At 33.2% G+C, this 20,165-nt stretch overlaps 3 protein-coding genes across 10 annotated transcripts; 2 read left to right on the forward strand and 1 right to left on the reverse strand.

Moving 5' to 3' along the window:
* Positions 1-141: 141 nt before the first annotated feature.
* LOC654939 (uncharacterized protein) lies at positions 142-9,890 on the reverse strand. Of its 3 annotated transcripts, XM_961380.5 has the most exons (8): positions 9,695-9,890; positions 9,573-9,638; positions 2,667-3,060; positions 2,509-2,595; positions 1,232-1,369; positions 1,067-1,174; positions 835-954; positions 142-789 (listed from the first exon to the last, which is right to left on the reverse strand). In XM_961380.5, the coding sequence occupies exons 1-8, from the start codon at positions 9,775-9,777 to the stop codon at positions 679-681; spliced, it is 1,107 nt and encodes a 368-aa protein (XP_966473.2). In that variant the 5' UTR covers positions 9,778-9,890; the 3' UTR covers positions 142-678. The 3 variants fall into 3 exon arrangements, with proteins under 3 accessions (XP_966473.2, XP_015836908.1, XP_008196543.1); XM_015981422.2 differs by lacking the exon at positions 2,509-2,595; XM_008198321.3 differs by lacking the exon at positions 1,067-1,174.
* A 62-nt stretch (positions 9,891-9,952) lies between these two features.
* Positions 9,953-12,632, forward strand: LOC103313876 (uncharacterized). Of its 5 annotated transcripts, none has more exons than XR_010333288.1 (6): positions 9,953-10,063; positions 10,356-10,390; positions 10,440-11,028; positions 11,101-11,703; positions 11,753-12,167; positions 12,416-12,632. XR_010333288.1 is itself a non-coding variant. In XM_008198302.3 (3 exons), exons 1-3 carry the CDS (start codon positions 11,695-11,697, stop codon positions 12,595-12,597), a joined length of 606 nt encoding a protein of 201 aa, XP_008196524.3. In that variant the 5' UTR covers positions 11,512-11,694; the 3' UTR covers positions 12,598-12,632. The 5 variants fall into 5 exon arrangements, 1 of the variants encoding a protein (XP_008196524.3); XR_010333287.1 differs by lacking the exon at positions 9,953-10,063 and having other exon boundaries at positions 10,101-10,390; positions 11,101-11,620; positions 11,669-11,703; XR_010333286.1 differs by lacking the exon at positions 9,953-10,063 and having other exon boundaries at positions 10,101-10,390; positions 11,753-12,179.
* A 129-nt stretch (positions 12,633-12,761) lies between these two features.
* Positions 12,762-20,138, forward strand: LOC103313874 (UPAR/Ly6 domain-containing protein qvr). Of its 2 annotated transcripts, none has more exons than XM_015981424.2 (4): positions 12,762-13,145; positions 13,212-13,253; positions 16,807-16,953; positions 17,004-20,138. In XM_015981424.2, the coding sequence occupies exons 1-4, from the start codon at positions 13,100-13,102 to the stop codon at positions 17,207-17,209; spliced, it is 441 nt and encodes a 146-aa protein (XP_015836910.2). In that variant the 5' UTR covers positions 12,762-13,099; the 3' UTR covers positions 17,210-20,138. The 2 variants fall into 2 exon arrangements, with proteins under 2 accessions (XP_015836910.2, XP_008196502.2); XM_008198280.3 differs by lacking the exon at positions 13,212-13,253 and adding an exon at positions 13,731-13,778.
* The last annotated feature ends 27 nt before the right edge of the window (positions 20,139-20,165 follow it).

Here is a 20,165-nt window from a genome sequence, read left to right on the forward strand (position 1 = left end):
TTTATGATTATTTTTTGTTTAAAGCACGAACAAGCGATAGTGAATGAGTGACGACAAAATTTGAAATATAAATTTCTTCAACTATTTTTAGTGATCATTTTTAGGGACTTTCGGGCTCGGAAGGGCAGTAAAAACCCGGGATAATAATATTAATTTATTAATAGTTTTACAAATTGCACTTACTTTAATACTTAACGTCGGGGACAAATGAAAAAGTTACTCAACTAAAGACTAGATTAACAGTATAAAATATAACATTAAACAATAACAGTCTAATGGAGGGAATGAAACGATTCAAATTTGCAACCAACAACAAGTGTGTTACGAAACCCCAAAACAACCATTGAAAATAGTTTCGTTTGTAAAAACCTTGTATTGTTGTTACATTAAATTCGTGGCAGTTTATGTACATGAAGCTTATGCGATAATGCGTTTAGAAAAAAAATCAGACTTTTATTTAGTTGTTTAGATCATTTCCGACCGTACGTAATACTCAAATTAGCTGCATTAAGTAGATACCCAATAACGTAAAAAATTAATCCTAAATAAGTAAAAATCTCCGACCGGTAAAATTCGATCAGAAACTTAGCAATAAATAAGTCAATACTTGCTGTGCGTAGCTCAGATTTCTGTAACCTCTTGTGCTGTATCGTCTTGAGTTGACGACTCCTCCTTTCGTCATTCATCCAATTCGTCCATCCGTGACCTAACTTCCATCTCCACCACCTCCAAACTTGGATAATCCAACTCCTTCACCAAACGCAAAACCGCCGATAAAATATTCGAATTCTACAATCATTCACTCAAAAACGCCACCTCACGACCAAAACTCACCCTTGTGACGGGGCGCCGCACAAATGGGGGCCTATGGGCCACCGGACATCGGTGGCTGTGAGCCGACGAGTCACTCTCCCGGTATTGCGAGTGCGCGTACCGGTCACCATTCGTATATTCCTACAAGATGCGAGTTTGGTTTTCACGCAAAAATTTTTTGGTAAAATTTTATTTTATTTTCAATAAGTGAAAAATAAAATTTTACCATTTTTTTTTTGGTTAGTTCACCCACCTTGATGCAGTTAGCTGATTGGCTGTTAACGAGTTTGACTTCCCTATAGTTATTATCACAGTGATGGGTGGTGTTATCTTCGAATGCGTGATCGGCGGGACACCTTTGCTGATTGGGTGTTGTTAGAAATGGGGCTGTGTGATTGGCTGGCGGGGTGGTACTTACATCGTAATATTGTGGGGGCTGTTTGGGCGATTCGCGTTCGTAGCTGTTACGACGACGTTCTACGTACGTGGGGGGCTCCGGTGAGTAGCTACGACGCACCGGGGGCACAGGCGGCTCCGCCCGACGAGGGGGGCTGGGCTGTGTAACATCACAGTGGAGTCAAAACGCACAAAAATGGCAAGGCTAACTCCAAAAATGGGGGATTTTTTATTTATTATATTAAAATATTGATATTCGGAAGTAAAATTACCGTTGGAGGCGCCACTGAGCTAGGTCGAAAACAGTAACCATAAATGGCGGGAAAATGTTTATTCGGATATTTTGAGCGTTGTACGAATTTTGGGGCTTCACAATTATTGCATTGCCTATGCGGAATGATTATTGTATCATTGATGCAAGAAACTTATGTTGACAAATGAGAGATGACGAGGAAAACACGAATAACGAATGACTGTTTGGTTCACTTTCTTTATTGGAAAATTATTACAAAGACATTGAAAAGCCTACCTTTTGGCATAATTTACGTTTAAATGTATCGGCAGTTGTTAATCTTTATTGTAGTTTTGTAGATTTACCGCAGCATTTCATGATTTTTTCAGTGGAAAATTCTAACCTAAAATTCACACACTTCACTAATTTATTGGTTTCTTGAGCCAAACTTTGTGTTCGCTGTGATCCATTACTTATAATCTTTAATTAGACAACTGTTTGATAACACTTTGTAATCAAAATTTAAATATTTTTCACTTTTTATCCACTTTCAAGTTCCAACAATAAACACTTTATACCACGAAAAACTATAGAACCAAAGTCAACGCTAGTATTTACCACCACGTACTTTTAAAGTGATTCTTTCTATTGTAAGTAATTAACACTATACACGCAAAATTGTTGAACAATTCATTAAATGTTAGTTAAACGTGGAATTACGAAAATTTCTTTACTGTTTTCGACATAGTTCAAAAGTCATCACTAGAGGGCGTCTAGTTAATTTTATTTCTGAATTGTAACCATAGTATATATTTTTTTAAAAACGCTTAATTTCTTGTATTTTTTTACTCAACTAGAAATATTTATTTTTGCGTCGGCTGAAAAACTTGCCCACCCTGTATATGTCCTTTGTTGATTCATTTCATTCATTCTGATAGATTATAAATATGAAAAATAAATGATAAGATAAAAATCCCCATTTTCAAGTTTGAGCGCATTTTGTGATGTGTGTGCAGACGTCACATAAGCATTAAGCGTGTGTGTTGTTAATAAACATTTTTGTTTACCTGTCTCGGTGGTGAGTATTCTTTACTTTCTTCCGAAACCTCATCTCTCGGATACAGATCTTCACTTTCTTCGATTTCATAGTCGGGCTGATTTAAATCGTGGTGTTAATTTTGTTAAAATGAGACGACACCAAGAAATCAGTCACCGAAAAACTCACCTCTTGTCTCGGTGGAGGACTCCTTTGTACAGGACTGTACTCCGATTCAGAGTAGTATTGAGGAGGTTGTGGTGGGGAGGAATACTCCTCTTCACTATCTTGAGCGTCGTCTGGATGACATAACGTTCGACCTTTTCTTTGAGCTTCTCTCAATTCTTCTTGCGTTACTTGAACATTGTCCAATTTTTGGAGCTGAGGCAAGGCTTTGATTACGGCAAATCGGTAGCCGTCTGAATTGGCGCAAGGGTTTTCCCCCAACCAGAGATTCTTCAAATTGGGGAGATTTTGCAAATAGACAACTTGATTCAAATCGCGAATGTCATTTTGGCGGATGTAGAGCTCCTCAAGGCGTTTGCAAAATTGGAAGTCGATCAAGCTGTTAATTTTGTTGATGCTGAAAATGAGTGCAAATTTCCCAATTAATAAATAGTTTGTAATGTTGATTTATTTAAAAAGTTTGTGTTCAAATATCTGCAAAAGACGGTCAGTGTCTGGGGCATGGTGGCCCAGTGGTAGAAGCGCCACTTACGACGGGGGAGGTCGGGGTTCGAACCCGGATCAGGGCAACAATTTTTCTATAAAAAAAAGTGTAGAAAAGGTAAGTGAAACAACAGTAAACGAAAATAAAAGATTGAGAGAACACATAGACGTATAAATATAAAGCGGAGCATAAAACTAACAGAAATAAGAAAATAATGCGACAAAAGGTAAAAGTACGTAAAGGCGCCAAATTGTAAACGTAAGAGCACATCCTAATAAAAAGAAAATACCTTTTGTTTTGAGAGAAAAAGAGATGAAAGTAAAGGTGAAATATAACTTCAAACTTTAGCGTTGAATCCTTAAATGACCTACTTCTTAAATTATAAAAAAATTAAATAAAAATATTTAATTTATCTCTAAAAATTTTTAGTTAACTGAGTTTGTTTAGTAAAGTCCCGAAAATCATTATTAATAAAAATCATGGCCACTGCGAATCCGGTAGGAATTGCGCACGTCCACTATTTTTGACTAGAAAATACACAAATTTGGTGATTTTTGAAGAAATTATGTTTATTTTCGGTCAAAAACGTGCTGAAAGTCACAAAAATAGTAAAAACAATTTTAAAATTATAGAATCAACTTATACGCCCGGTATCTTTTGATTAAATCTGATGAAAAATTAGAGAATTAAATTGAAAAAAAGTGAAAGAAAATGTTTTCTTGAGCAAATTCGCCGACTTTTGAACTGAAAGTATTTGCGTTTTAGATGAATTATTGCAATTATATAGTTTGTAATATTGATTTATTTAAAAAGTTTGTGTTAAAATATCTGCAAAAGACGGTCAGTACTTGGGGCCCTGGTGGCCCAGTGGTATAAGCGCCACTTACGACGGGGGAGGTCGCGGGTTCGAACCCGGATCAGGGCAACAATTTTTCTATGAAAAAAAGTGTAGAAAAGGTAAGTGAAACAACAAGTAAACAAAAATAAGAGATTGAGAGAACACATAGACGTATAAATGTAAAGCGGAGCATAAAAGTGACAGAAATAAGAAAATAATGCGGCAAAAGGTAAAAGTACGTAAAGGCGACAAATTGTAAACGTAAGAGCACATACTAATAAAGAGAAAATACCTTTTGTTTTGAGAGAAAAAGAGATGAACGTAAAGGTGTAACATAACTTCAAACTTTAGCGTTGAATCCTTAAATGACTTACTTCTTAAATTATAAAAAAATTAAACAAAAATATTTAATTTATCTCTAAAAATTTTTAGTTAACTGAGTTTGTTTAGTAAAGTCCCGAAAATCATTATTAATAAAAATCATGGCCACTGCGAATCCGGTAGGAATTGCGCACGTCCACTATTTTTGACTAGAAAATACACAAATTTGGTGATTTTTGAAGAAATTATGTTTATTTTCGGTCAAAAACGTGCTGAAAGTCACAAAAATAGTGAAAACAATTTTAAAATTATAGAATCAACTTATACGCCCGGTATCTTTTGATTAAATCTGGAGATTAAAAAATTAAATTGAAAAAAAGTGAAAGAAAATGTTTTCTTGAGCAAATTCGCCGACTTTTGAACTGAAAGTATTTGCGTTTTAGATGAATTATTGCAATTATATAGTTTGTAATATTGATTTATTTAAAAAGTTTGTGTTAAAATATCTGCAAAAGACGGTCAGTACTTGGGGCCCTGGTGGCCCAGTGGTATAAGCGCCACTTACGACGGGGGAGGTCGCGGGTTCGAACCCGGATCAGGGCAACAATTTTTCTATGAAAAAAAGTGTAGAAAAGGTAAGTGAAACAACAAGTAAACAAAAATAAGAGATTGAGAGAACACATAGACGTATAAATGTAAAGCGGAGCATAAAAGTGACAGAAATAAGAAAATAATGCGGCAAAAGGTAAAAGTACGTAAAGGCGACAAATTGTAAACGTAAGAGCACATACTAATAAAGAGAAAATACCTTTTGTTTTGAGAGAAAAAGAGATGAACGTAAAGGTGTAACATAACTTCAAACTTTAGCGTTGAATCCTTAAATGACTTACTTCTTAAATTATAAAAAAATTAAACAAAAATATTTAATTTATCTCTAAAAATTTTTAGTTAACTGAGTTTGTTTAGTAAAGTCCCGAAAATCATTATTAATAAAAATCATGGCCACTGCGAATCCGGTAGGAATTGCGCACGTCCACTATTTTTGACTAGAAAATACACAAATTTGGTGATTTTTGAAGAAATTATGTTTATTTTCGGTCAAAAACGTGCTGAAAGTCACAAAAATAGTGAAAACAATTTTAAAATTATAGAATCAACTTATACGCCCGGTATCTTTTGATTAAATCTGGAGATTAAAAAATTAAATTGAAAAAAAGTGAAAGAAAATGTTTTCTTGAGCAAATTCGCCGACTTTTGAACTGAAAGTATTTGCGTTTTAGATGAATTATTGCAATTATATAGTTTGTAATATTGATTTATTTAAAAAGTTTGTGTTAAAATATCTGCAAAAGACGGTCAGTACTTGGGGCCCTGGTGGCCCAGTGGTATAAGCGCCACTTACGACGGGGGAGGTCGCGGGTTCGAACCCGGATCAGGGCAACAATTTTTCTATGAAAAAAAGTGTAGAAAAGGTAAGTGAAACAACAAGTAAACAAAAATAAGAGATTGAGAGAACACATAGACGTATAAATGTAAAGCGGAGCATAAAAGTGACAGAAATAAGAAAATAATGCGGCAAAAGGTAAAAGTACGTAAAGGCGACAAATTGTAAACGTAAGAGCACATACTAATAAAGAGAAAATACCTTTTGTTTTGAGAGAAAAAGAGATGAACGTAAAGGTGTAACATAACTTCAAACTTTAGCGTTGAATCCTTAAATGACTTACTTCTTAAATTATAAAAAAATTAAACAAAAATATTTAATTTATCTCTAAAAATTTTTAGTTAACTGAGTTTGTTTAGTAAAGTCCCGAAAATCATTATTAATAAAAATCATGGCCACTGCGAATCCGGTAGGAATTGCGCACGTCCACTATTTTTGACTAGAAAATACACAAATTTGGTGATTTTTGAAGAAATTATGTTTATTTTCGGTCAAAAACGTGCTGAAAGTCACAAAAATAGTGAAAACAATTTTAAAATTATAGAATCAACTTATACGCCCGGTATCTTTTGATTAAATCTGGAGATTAAAAAATTAAATTGAAAAAAAGTGAAAGAAAATGTTTTTTTGAGCAAATTCGCCGACTTTTGAACTGAAAGTATTTGCGTTTTAGATGAATTATTGCAATTATATAGTTTGTAATATTGATTTATTTAAAAAGTTTGTGTTAAAATATCTGCAAAAGACGGTCAGTACTTGGGGCCCTGGTGGCCCAGTGGTATAAGCGCCACTTACGACGGGGGAGGTCGCGGGTTCGAACCCGGATCAGGGCAACAATTTTTCTATGAAAAAAAGTGTAGAAAAGGTAAGTGAAACAACAAGTAAACAAAAATAAAAGATTGAGAGAACACATAGACGTATAAACGTAAAGCGGAGCATAAAACTGACAGAAATAAGAAAATAATGCGGCAAAAGGTAAAAGTACGTAAAGGCGCCAAATTGTAAACGTAAGAGCAGATACTAATAAAGAGAAAATTTTGTTTTGAGAGAAAAAGAGATGAATGTAAAGGTGTAACATAACTTCAAACTTTAGCGTTGAATCCTTAGATGACTTACTTCTTAAATTATAAAAAAAATAAACGAAAATATTTAATTTATCTTTAAAAATTATTGACTGGAAAATACACAAATTTGGTGATTTTTGGAGAAATTATGTCCATTTTAGGTCGGTAAAATGGCCGCAGGCGCCATATTTTTTATTGTAATAATTTAAATGGTAAAGTATCTGTTGTAAATATTTGTAAAAACAAATAAAAAATGTGTGGGTGGATGACGGCCTACTTGACACAAATTGCAGTTATGTAGTTTCAGTGTTGCCAACTAATTTCAAATATTTAACAAATCGCTTAATAAAATATTTGTGGCCACCGCAATCGATATAATTTTCCTCAAGGTCGATTATTCGCTTTTGTGCGTTTTAAAATCGATGGATTTGAGGTTGGGTATGGTAATGTGGTGTGTGGGTTTAAACACCCTCGCGTTTTCTCGGACTTGTCGGCACACCTTAATTAATTTTTTGCCATTATTTTGAGACTTTCACTAAAAATGTGGTCAGAGACCATCGATACTTCCATTGTAATTAAAGTTAACCGACAGAATAAGAAGGTTTCACTTGCTCTTGTCTATACTCAATGAGCACGACATTCAGATTTTCCACCTAGTTGTAGTGAAAGGAGCGAAAGAAAACGATAAAATAATAAACCAGGATGTGTCTTAATTGAACAATTAACCCGATATTTTTCTCCAGAAATATGTATTTCAACCAAATTCGCATTGCCGCCAACGTGCATTGTTATTTTCCACTGATGGTAAAGCAGATACGAGACAATTGCGTCCAATTAAAAACCGCCATTTCCGTTCCAGCTCTAAAACTCGACTCTTGATATTTTCTTCCAGAGGAAAATTTCTCACGATTTGTGTTTACCCACGCGTGATGAACGTAAATTTTAACGGAATTACAGATTTTGTAGTCGAGAAAGTTTCCGAGTATTACTTCACGTAATTATTTTCGTGTGGAAAGGACGACACGAAAATTGTTTACAGCAATTTTAACGGAACTCTTCAAGTGATTAATGGTCAGATTTGGGGAAAAATCGATCGCTTTAATGTGAAGTTTTTCACACTTTGTAGACGCCGAAATGGATCACATGATTTGGGTTTTACTGCGATTTGCAACCATCGCAACCATGAAAATAGAAAGCTCACGAAGATGTAATGTAATTCGTTCAATTAACTAATTGCTTATTAGACGTGTGATGAAATATGAACCACATCCTCATTTTTTCCACGGCTTTGCAGCAAAAAAATGAACTCTAGATGTCTAATTTTCAATCTGTTTGACTTTTATTTGAACATAAATTTTTATTACACATTTAATGTCTTTTCAATAATTACACAATTGTTTATTGCAGCGAATTCCGCAATGAATACAATAATTAAGTATTTGTTTTTCAACACATCGCAGTATTTCATTCGTGTGAAATTAGCCATGTAAGGTTGAAATTAACGCAAGGAAATATATTGTGAGTGAATTTTAAATCAAAAATTTAAACACTTAAATAATTCATTGTTATTTAGTGCTATCAATGAATTTACCTGTAGTAAAAAAAACGGTATTTGTTAACGTTTTCTTACTACCATTTATCAAATAAATTTTTGATCAAAGTGGTCTATGGGTTCGAAGTTAGGTTGGCAACACCAAACATTAGACAGAAGATGTGACAACTGTTATATCTTCTTCTAGTGGTGCCAATTTATTTTAAAGACTTCATTGTTTTTTGGGACCAGTTACGCAGAACGTTTTTAATTTTTAAAGAAATAATTTGATTTCAAGGAACATTATTTTAAGTACTGATAAGAAAAAAAAACATTTACATCATTGTTGCTTTTTAGCAGATAAACGATACTTTAAATAGTAACGGAATTTAAAAATTGTAGAAAAACTTCTAGATGTTTAAAATTAAAATAGCACATTTCGAGTCAAAGTGACCTGTGCCTTAATAAATAAAAACTAATAAAATAACCCTAGAAATGATAAAACATCAATTGATTGATATTTTTAATTAATTATTTATAAGGGTAGAAAAATTCTCAAAAAAAAATTAAGAGAAAAGAAAAGAGTAATAGCAAAAAAAAACTATATCAAAAAGAGGTGAAAAAAACGCGACTATTGTTTGTCAGCTGACGTAATCAACCGTCTTATTTAAAATTCTTATCACGACACAAGTGAAATTCAATCAAAAACAAACGAGAGATAAATGATAACTGACCCTTCACAACATAAAAATCAATCGCCAAATAAATAAATCAAACAATAAAAAGCGTGGGATTTGGGGCACTGGGTCTTATGGTAATGATCAATAATTTATTTTTGGTTTGTTAATAATAATAATCTCAATTGAGCCACTTTCCAAGTGTCTCAAGGTCACCCACGTGGTCCTCCACCTGTCAAAATTGACATTTTTGAGCGGCATAGCCAACTTTTAATCGCCGATAAACCGTTTTTACGGCCTCAATCACCATCAAGCAATCTGTTTGGTAAACACTCGGTAAATACCGGCCACCATCTGGCCCCAAATAATAACGGAAACAACAGCATTTTTCACCGTCGTGTAAAAAGCGTGGGCTCGTCCTTGGGACAACAATCTCGCCTTTTAGGGAATTCGTGTCCCAAGACGGGCACGTGTCCCACCTGTGACTCACCCATCGTGTAAACAAAAGCGGACAGGTGTAACATAACTACATTGCTTGAATTCGAATTACCTGAGAGATAAAACTTCAACGCAGGGCATTTTACGCAACAGGGAGACGTCCACAAGTTCACTTCCCCTGAAACGGGGGCATTATTACGTTGGGGAAATGTGGGGGCGTTTTGGACGACATACCAACAGTTGAGTCTTTTGATTTTACCAAGGTCGGAGATTTTGGTCCTCGCGATGACCATTTCTTCGGTTAATCGTTTTGCCATTTTGAATTGCACTGTGTTTATTTACATAGTGGGTTAACAAGCGATTACAAGCGAAAAACTGCACATGTTTAAGCTTTGGTGGTTCTCCAAGAACTGTCAAATTTGATGTTTGATGACAATAATCGGCTGCGCACGCGCTACGCCCAGTATTGCCAATAGAAGAAAAAACTCATAAAAAAAATAATAAAAAAAAATTTTAACAATAAATTATTGTTTTTTCACGCTTGTTGGGGCGTTTGCTAATAGATGTATTACTCACAACTAGATTATGGCTAAATTATTCGTGGTACGCATCCATTGTTGCCAACAAATGTTAAAAATGAAAAACACATTAAATAAATAATATTGTAAAAAGGGCAAGTAAAATTACGCTTTCTTACTTTTTGTTGGGTTAAAATACTCGGAATTAAATCATCGTCACTGAAAAATGTGCAGTGAATAATGATCCAAGTTCAAGGCCACATTTTTGTTCAGTATAAATGCAGTGTTATTATCATTATCTGATACTTGTATCGAAAAATCGTTGATTTTCACTTGTCCCTCGTTTTGTTTATTGTGTGTGTTAAATGTATTGGTAGTTTTAGGTTGTAATTCAGGATTTCCCATGGACGAGGTTGGTTTAATTGTTTGCATTTCTCTCCGACTATTTGTATATCACGTAGGAGGAAATAAATGAGGAAATTTTGAGACTCCATGGTTACACGTCTGAGGGGGACAGTGACGATGGGGGAAAAACCGAACTCGATGAATTCTATTATTATCACAAGCCCCAACCCATTGACATTGACCCCAACAGAGATAATATAATTAGAGCTGGGGTGACAAAAATATCCAAAAATCAAATGAGAAGATTGAGGAAGAAATTTGCCGATGATGAGAACAAAAATAAAAATGATAATTTAAAAGAAAGTTTGGAAAGGGAAGATTGCGCTCCTAATAGTTCTCAATTACTGACAAAGAGGCAGAAAAAAAGATTGAAAGGGAAGAAAAAATTGACTATTTCAGAAAAAGAAAATCTAGTTAATGATAAAACTGAATGTGGTGGCGCTCTTGATTTACAATTAGAAAATCCTGGTTATGAGGAAAATGACGTTGGCGTTCCTGATTCAGAATTGTTGTCAAAAAGTGAGAAAGAGAGTTTGAAAATAAAGAAAAAAATAATTAGTTCCGAGTCTTCGCAAAATATTCCAGAAGTAAAAAAAGAAGAGGAAAGTCCTGATGATGGAGCGCCGAAACGTAACGCCTCAGAAGGTTGTTTGTTTGAATTCTTCCCCTTATCTTGTTTTTGTAATTTGAGAATAAAAAATTGCAATTTAATTTCAGATTTCAACTTGTTGCAAGAGGAAAATTTGGTTCAGTCTGAGCAAAACAAACCGACTAAGGGACGAAGTTTCGTTGATTTGTTTTTATTGTGGCTTCGAAACTCCTACGAATTCCGAACTTTTGCCACAGTTTTAATTATTTTGGTTGTTTTAAAAAAAGTGCCTTATTTTTACAATTTCCTTAAACGGCTTTAGAAAAAATACTGTATGTTTGACTCATTAATAAAGATAGTAGTACCAAAAATTTGTTTTATTATTACCCAAAATTTGAAACTGGCTCCAAATAATTAAGTCTCAGTGTTGCCAATAAAATATTACAATTAAGGCAACTAAAAAATTAAATTAAATAAGGAATAAACGACATAAAACGACAGTACAATACGTCTTATTAATTTTTTCCCCCGAATCCAAACAACAAAAAAATGAAACATCGTAAACGGCGTTTGAAACCTCAAGGTCACACGTGTTATCATAGTTTTATCAAAAAGTTGGTTATTGAAATTGCTCGGCGTGTTCATTCAGTTAGTAAATCATTTGATAACCACCAAACTGTCAAGGTTGTGTTTTAGGTTATAAACCGGGGCTTCCCATAAACATGGGCGAGGTTGGTTTGATAATTTTACCATTTCTGTTCCCATTTTCGGCAATTATAGGACGAAATAAACATCGACATTTTGCGACTTCATGGTTACACGTCTGAGGGGGACAGTGATGACGATGATGGGGGAAAAACCGAACTCGACGATTTCTATTATTATCACAAGCCACAACCCATCGACATAGACCCAAGCAGAGACAAGATAATTAAAGTTGGAGTAACGAAAATATCGAAAAACCAATTGAGAAGATTGAGGAAAAAATTTGCTAATGATGGTGTGACCAATCAAAGTGAATTTGGGACTACTGAGACTGTTAATTCGACTGAAGGTGGCAGTACTGATTCACAACTATTGACCAAAAGTCAGAAAAAACGACTAAGAAAGAAGAAGAAAAAATTAACGACACAAAATGCAGAAAAAGTGCAAAAAAACCCTGATGATGGAGCGACGAAACGAGACGTCCCCAAAGGTTGTTTCCTTAGTATGTTAGAGTGTTCAACTTCTTGCCCTTACCTTATCTATTGTGATTCTTCCAACTCGAGAAAGTTTCTCTTGTTTAGGCAAATGTATCTTAATGGCGATATTCCCAATAATTTGAGAATAAAAAACCGAAAAAAAATGAGACAAATGAAACAATCAGTTTTAGATAATTAAAATTATTGATACAAACATTAATTGCAGTAAAAATAAAATTGATTGAAATTTATTAAATTTCAGATATGGCTCAATTTCAGAAGAAAGGGAGAAGTTCGGTTGAATTGCCTCTTTTGTGGCTTCAAAATTGTTGTGATTTGAGGAGTGTTACTGTAATTTTAATTGTCATTATCTTGCAAAAAGTGCCTTATCTTTGCTATTTCCTTTTTTTTTATTCCTTTATTTTCTTTGTGGTAACATATTGAGGGTTTTGTATTTTAAATAAATTTTGATAGTAAAATTCTGTTTTATTCATCACATTTCCGACGTGAAACAGCACTTGGCATCAAAATAATCTAAAAATACCCAAAAGGTAAAAAATCGTTTGATCAATTGTTGCAATTCTGGGGGAATTTCGCTTCAGACATGCGTACCTGAGTCGTCCTGCGCAGGCTTTTATTCGAAACTCGGTTTTCGCGATTTTTTCACTTGAAAAGTCCTGTTTTCACACAAATCCACTCGGCATCGCTTCGAGGACACGAAATGCGGTTTATTTTTAAGTGGTAAAGAATAGAGTCGGTGGAAAAACGCATAAATAAAGCTTGGGAGTTAAAGAGAGATAGATATGCGAGGTAGATCAATATAATTTGAGGAGCACGGCAGAGAAATGGACACGAACCGGGAACGAAATCAAAATAACCGAGTTATCGAAATTCGAATACGATAGTGATGAGAGTGTGGTGCTTTTAGGACTTTGAATTAGCGAAAATGTCTTTCAGGAAGACTAGAATCGAGTACGTCTTGGCAATTATAGGTAATGTTGCTTGGTTTTGATCGCTTAAGTGACAGGAATAGGACTAATCAGGGTAGTTTATTGCAGTTTTTTTTGTTAATTTTGCAAGTTGCCAGTGGAGCTGTGCTCGTGAGTAAACTTTTGGAAGGTGGTTGCAATAACGCTATTAATTTGGTGTTGGTGTTGTCAGGGTTTTTGAGATAAAGATTTCACAAATCCAATTAGTGATGCGCTAGGGACGGGTTAATTATGTTTGGTGTTTATTTTTATAAAAAATATTTAGAGAAAGTTTCATTTATTAATTTGTAAAAATAGACGCGTATTGAGGTTTATAACGTGCCAAATATTATTAATATAGGAAGATTAATCTCTCGGAAATTTTTATGTAAAAAACGCGAAATTAAAAATATCTGCTCGAAGCCGGATGTTGCATTTGATTTTCTGATGTGTTGGAAACAGGTTTCAGTTGATCTGAAAACTTGTCCTGAAATTTTACAAGGAAAAAAAACAATAATAAATTTTGAAACTTTACAACAATAACCCTATTCCTGTAGATTTTTGCCAATTTTTAAATTACTAACCACTTAATATTGTTTATGTTTTCAGTGATAGTATTGCTAGCAATAACAAGAGTTATTAATGCGGAATGTCAAAGTAAGTTTGTATTTTAACATTTTTTTTTGATGTTTGGTTTGAAAAAATGGTTTTCACACACAAAAATTGTAATTTCGTCGACTATTACAAGATTTTTGAAGTTACAAGCGTGTTAGTTTTGTAAAATAATTGCTTAAAAAAGTGAACTATGTAAAAAATCGCCAATAAATTAGACCCAAATTGGTGTAACATTTTTGCTTTTTTCGAATATTAATTTAAGCACGTTTTCGTTTAAGCACTGTTTTTTTGTATACTTAAAAATACTTAAAGTGGCTAAAAAACGACAAATTAGGTCAGAATAAATAGCATTTTACCATGTTGTACCTAATTTGGTCCGATTTATAAATGAAATTACTTCAAAAATAACCCAAAAATTAAGAAATTTTGACAAAAATTAATACCTTATTTAAGCCTTTACTCACCTTTCTGAACTGTATTTTTGAAAAATTTTGAAAAACTAACAAAAAAAACAGAAAATTACGTTGCGAATTACATTATTTTTGCATTTTCAAGAACAAAATTTCGTAAAAACTATTCGAAAAATCATGAAATTAAGTCAAAAACAATGTTATTTTTGCCTTTTTCAAACATTTAAACACATGTTTTTGAAATAAAAAATTAATTGTTTTGAAAAATCGGGCGTAAATTGAAGAAAAATAAACAAATTAGGTCAGAATAGAAAATAGTTTAGCTAGTTTCGCTTGATTTAGTTTGTGAATTTAGTGATTTTCGACTTATTTTTGACGTAATTGTGATCAGAAACACAATTACGTCAAGAATAAGGCAAAAATCATTAAATTTAGTCAAACATCGTATCAGTTTTACCGTTTTTAAAACATTTTTGAACTAAAATATTAGGCTTTTTTGAAGAATTTCGCTAAAACAAACCAAAAAAAAACAATTTAATAATAATTTCCAGTTAGTTTTTGAGTTATGAATTTTTTATTGAATAAAATTTTCCACTATAGAAATTGCCTATGTTAATTTTTTGCAAAAAATTTTAACATGTCAGATCTCGTTGACAGTTTTTATAACCAAAAAAAAAAAAAAACAAAAAAAACACAAAATTACGTTAATTTCAAGTGTTTTTAGAACCTCCAAAGCTAAAAATTTTGTTAAAACAAGGAAAATTTTCTAAATTAGGCTTATATGATGTGCTATTTAGTTACTTTTGCATTTTCAAACCTTCAAGCACGTTTTTGAAGTAAAAACTAAATTGTTTTTAAAACATTTTAGCTTGTTTTGCTTGATTAGTTCGTTTTTTGATCAAAATTACGTCGAAACCCGCAAAAATTCCATCAGTTTCACCATTTTTTAGACTTTATACACCTTTTTGAACTAAAATCTCAGGGTTTTTATAAAAAATGTCACTAAAACAAACCCAAAAATCGCGAAATTACTGGACAATAATTATTATGTTGGTACCTATGAGCACATTATTTCAGGTGTTTTACCTTTATTTTTCATTAAAATTATACAAAATTTCGTAAAAACTATTCGAAAAATCATGAAATTAAGTCAAAAACAATGTTATTTTTGCCTTTTTCAAACATTTAAACACATGTTTTTGAAATAAAAAATTAATTGTTTTGAAAAATTGGGCGTAAATTGAAGAAAAATAAAAAAATTAGGTCAGAATAGAAAATAGTTTAGCTAGTTTTGCTTGATTTAGTTTGTGAATTTAGTGATTTTCGACTTATTTTTGACGTAATTGTGATCAGAAACACAATTACGTCAAGAATAAGGCAAAAATCATTAAATTTAGTCAAACATCGTATCAGTTTTACCGTTTTAAAAACATTTTTGAACTAAAATATTAGGCTTTTTTGAAGAATTTCGCTAGAACAAACCAAAAAAAAAACAAAAAACAAAATTACGTTAATTTCCAGTTAGTTTTTGAGTTATGAATTTTTTATTGAATAAAATTTTTCTCTATAGAAATTGCCTATGTTAATTTTTTGCAAAAAATTTTAACATGTCAGATCTCGTTGACAGTTGGTATAACCAAAAAAAAAAAACACAAAATTACGTTAATTTCAAGTGTTTAGAACCTCCAAAGCTAAAAATTTTGTTAAAACAATGAAAAATTTCTAAATTAGGCTTAAATGATGTGTTATTTAGTTACTTTTGCCTTTTCAAACCTTCAAACACGTTTTTGAAGTAAAAACTAAATTGTTTTTAAAAAATTTTAGCTTGTTTTGCTTGATTAGTTCGTTTTTTGATCAAAATTACGTCGAAACCCGCAAAAATTCCATCAGTTTCACCATTTTTTAGAGTTTATACACCTTTTTGAACTAAAATCTCAGGGTTTTTATAAAAAATGTCACTAAAACAAACCCAAAAATCGCGAAATTACTGGACAATAATTATTATGTTGGTACCTATGAGCACATTATTTCAGGTGTTTTACCTTTTTTTCATTAAAATTATACAAAAAATCACCAAATTAGGCCCAAATTCTGTGCTATTTTTATGCAATTTTTTTATGAAAATTAATTTCTTTTTAATTTTGCTAAAACTGGCTTAAAAAAACATCAAATTTAGATGAGAATTGTTCGTATTTCAGTTTGTTTCGCTTGATTTAGCTCGTTTTTGTGCAAGATATTGTCAAAATACGCCTAGCAATAACGGGAATAAAATAATAAAATAAAATAGTTTACTCGATTTAACCCATTTTTGCATTAAATTTCCTCAAAAATAATACTTAGATAATGGCGCTATTAGAAGTTAGCTCATTTGTAAATATAAACTTTAGATTTTTTGCAAAATTATGCTAGAACAGACCGAATAACAAACAAGCGTTGAGCACGTTTTGTAATCGGAGACGTCTTTATTTTAATATCAAACCGAAAATTCACAAAATTACTCTGAAAATTCTGTTATTTTTAAGTCAAAATTTTCTAAGGAAATTAGATGCAATTACGGGATTTTTTGTGTGAAAACCATTCCTGCAAGTTCCAAAACTTTTCCTCAAAACTTTTTTGTGTGTGGGTGATATTTTTCGTATTTATTTGTGTCATATATTCAGCGCGCCAGATCTACTGTTACGAATGCGACAGTTGGTCAGATATGCGCTGTAAAGACCCCTTTAACTACACTGCCCTGCCTCGGGACCAGCCGCCCCTGATGACCTGCAACGGCTGCTGTGTAAAAATGGTCCGAAACGCCAAATCTCGTAAGTTCCTTGGTCCAAAAAAACACAAAACTAAAGAAAAATGTTTGAAGCTTACGAGGTGGTGCGTCGCACGTGCACCTCCCAGCTCCAGATCAACCTCTTCATGGTGGACCACGTGTGCATGATGGAAAGTAGCGGAACTGGCCACATGTGCTTCTGTGAGGAGGACATGTGTAACGGCCAGGCCCCCACCAAGGGCCCCCTTTTAACACTCGTAGTAGCTTATCTGCTCCTCTGCATGTATTATTATAGGTAGACAGTGCATTAAAGCCACCACGCTTCAAGAATGAAGAACTGTAGTTGTGTAGAGTTGTAGCCGACACGACTTCCATCCAGAGAACCGATTTTATTTTTTTATGGTTGACAATAACTAACACACAGAAGCGAGAACTAACTGATGCATGAGTTTGAGTTTTATTTGGCTTCTGACACACACACTACAGGTGGTGACTGGGGAAGTGGTACATACAACTGCATGCGTTTTAAGGGACTTGACCCACTTTTACTAGGATTAAGTGCGATTTTTAAAATTAGTGCAAATTTTTACGATGCAATATTATGCTATAACAGTATTATCGAGGTACGTATTTAACACTAAACAGTCTTGTTATGCTCATCGGTCAATTACAACATCCAGAACCGGGGATTTACCCCTTTTATTGTGTGTCTAGGATTACTAACGAACCCAAAAAGCCGTTCTAGTGTTATTTAATAAATCTAGGCATATCATGTATTGTGCGAGGCAACAAAACAATAATTCTCTCATATCGTATTGTATTTTGGGGCGGACGAAAAGGAAGCGGCTTTCGAATGCATTTTTTAGTGATGCCCAATTGTTAAGAAGAATAATAACAACATCCAATTGTAAAAAAATTATTATGTTTGTATTTGCCTGAAAAATTAAGTAACAAATTATGCGCTCACACGCAATCTAAAATTTTGAATTTCCCGCGAGGTCAAGTTACTAACACTCCGCACGAAAAGTAGTACCGCACCAAATTTAAGTTTTTCACTTTCTTGAAGCTATGTGTATTTCAGGAAATTTTAGCAAAAAAAATCAAAATTTTAAATCTCGTCAAAAGTTGATATAATACAGAAAATGAGTTGCTGAATTCAATGGAACAAACCGCATTGCTCTACGACTTTTAGTTTTTGAGTTATGAATTTTTTTGTTGGATAAAATTTTCCACTATGACAAATGGCTACCCTAAATTTAGGCAAAAAATTTTAAATTTTTAATTCTTGTGAAAAATTGATATAATATGTAAAATGAGCCGTAGAATTCAATCGAACAAACTGCAATGCTCTACGACTTTTAGTTTTTTTTTTATGAATTTTTTTAGTGAAAAACTTTGATTGGCTCTGTAGCCGGAACCGTTGCCCGGAGCGGCTCCGGGTTTAATCGAAAAAATAGAGAAAATTAAGCGCTATCAGATGGTTTTTTGTTCGTTGCTCTAAGTCTTACAGTTTCCGAGAAAAACGCAAAAAAAGTTTCCATTTTCACTTTTTTTCAATTTTCAACCGCCAATTACGGCGAAACTATTAGAGTTATCGAGAAACGGAAAAATCGAGGAGAACCGGAATAAAAAACTCTACAAAACGGCATAGGACTCAAGGCGATATCTCGCAAAAAAAATTCAATTTTCAATCGCTGATTATGGCCAAACTAAAAGAGCTAGGAGAAAACTCTTTTTTCCCTCGTAAAGAGCACATCAAAATCTATAAGATAGGATCGGTTTTATTCGATTTTGAGACACTTTAAAAATTGACCGATTTTAAGGGCTCGGGTGTCAACTTTTTTTTAACTTTTTTTATATTCTCATTTACGGCTAAACTATTTCAAAAAATGAAACTATTTTGATCCATACCTATGCAAAATGATCCGGGGAATCGATTGGCATCAAAAAAATTACCAAATTCTCAATAGTTTTTAAGTTATGAATTTTTTAAAATTTTACCAATTTTTGCTTTTATTTGCAATTTGCTCGAAAACTATTAGTCGGAGAACACTAATTTTTTTTGAAAAAGATAGATAATTTAAAGAGCTTTCCAACGATAATACACTTCATAGGGTTATCTTTAATAGTTCCGGAGTTATTGCTTGACAAATGTTCCGGATACCCAGAATCGACCAAAATGGTGACAAAAATTGCAATTATCAAAATTCTAAAAATCAAAGCAATTAATTTTATTTCAACTTTTAACAACTCTAGGGGGTTGTTAAGGCATATATAAGTCCAAAAAACTATGATAGAACGAGTTAAAAAAAATATTTTTTCACTTTCAAATTGTTTAATTTCGCATTTTGGACGTCAAAATTAACGCCGTTATGAATAAACAACTTGTAATATGTACACTCATGGGTGGAATATTCTGAATCTTTCCAAAAATGTTCAACTTAATGCCGTCAAATAACCAAACGCAAGTCCAGTACCACTAACAAATATTTACGAAAACGCAACTCCGATTACTAACACTTCAAAACGGCGTTAAACACAAATAATACATAATTTTATCACAAGTTTTGAATTCAAACTTAACAGGCGCAGAAACTTGACAGGTTCTACAAATCGGCGGAGGATTACAAGCGGGCAAGTGTTGCCAACTGGTTATTTTAGTGTTTTAATCAATCTAACGCTCGAAAAATAAAATAATTCACGAAATTTTTTTTTGGTAAAAATCGAAGGCGCGTCCTTTTCTCGGCCCCGTCAACTCTACCTGTCTGTCGAATAATTCCGCTCAATAGCCCTAAGTTGTTATAAGTATCCACACTGCATCTCCTAACTGAAGTAGTGACTAACATTAGAGGATAGAGCATGATTGCACGATTTGCACAAATTTTGAGACTAGAGAAGCAAATTGTGGCATGAGGCAGGCTTTTGGTTGTTTGTTGTGGATGCGCGTTTTTCCTTCACAACAAACGAAAAACTGACGGCATGTTTAGTGAGGAAAGCTTTTCAAAAAAATTAACACTCCACCTCACAGAAGATAGGCCATTTTACGATATTTACGTCATGTACACCGGCGAAAATTTCGCGCGAAAGAGGACACAGTGCCCGAGTTTCGCGCAATGTGCCCTTGGCGCGGAATTTTGGCCCCTCATCCCGATGTTTTAAATGTAAATATATCATTGTTGATGTAGTTTTATCATATCATTCGAAAATAAATATTTAAGTAAAGTTGAATTTTTTGTGTGTGTATGCAACCAACGC

This window comes from Tribolium castaneum, chromosome 3 (genome assembly GCF_031307605.1).
Source record: "Tribolium castaneum strain GA2 chromosome 3, icTriCast1.1, whole genome shotgun sequence".
Lineage (NCBI taxonomy): Eukaryota > Metazoa > Arthropoda > Insecta > Coleoptera > Tenebrionidae > Tribolium > Tribolium castaneum.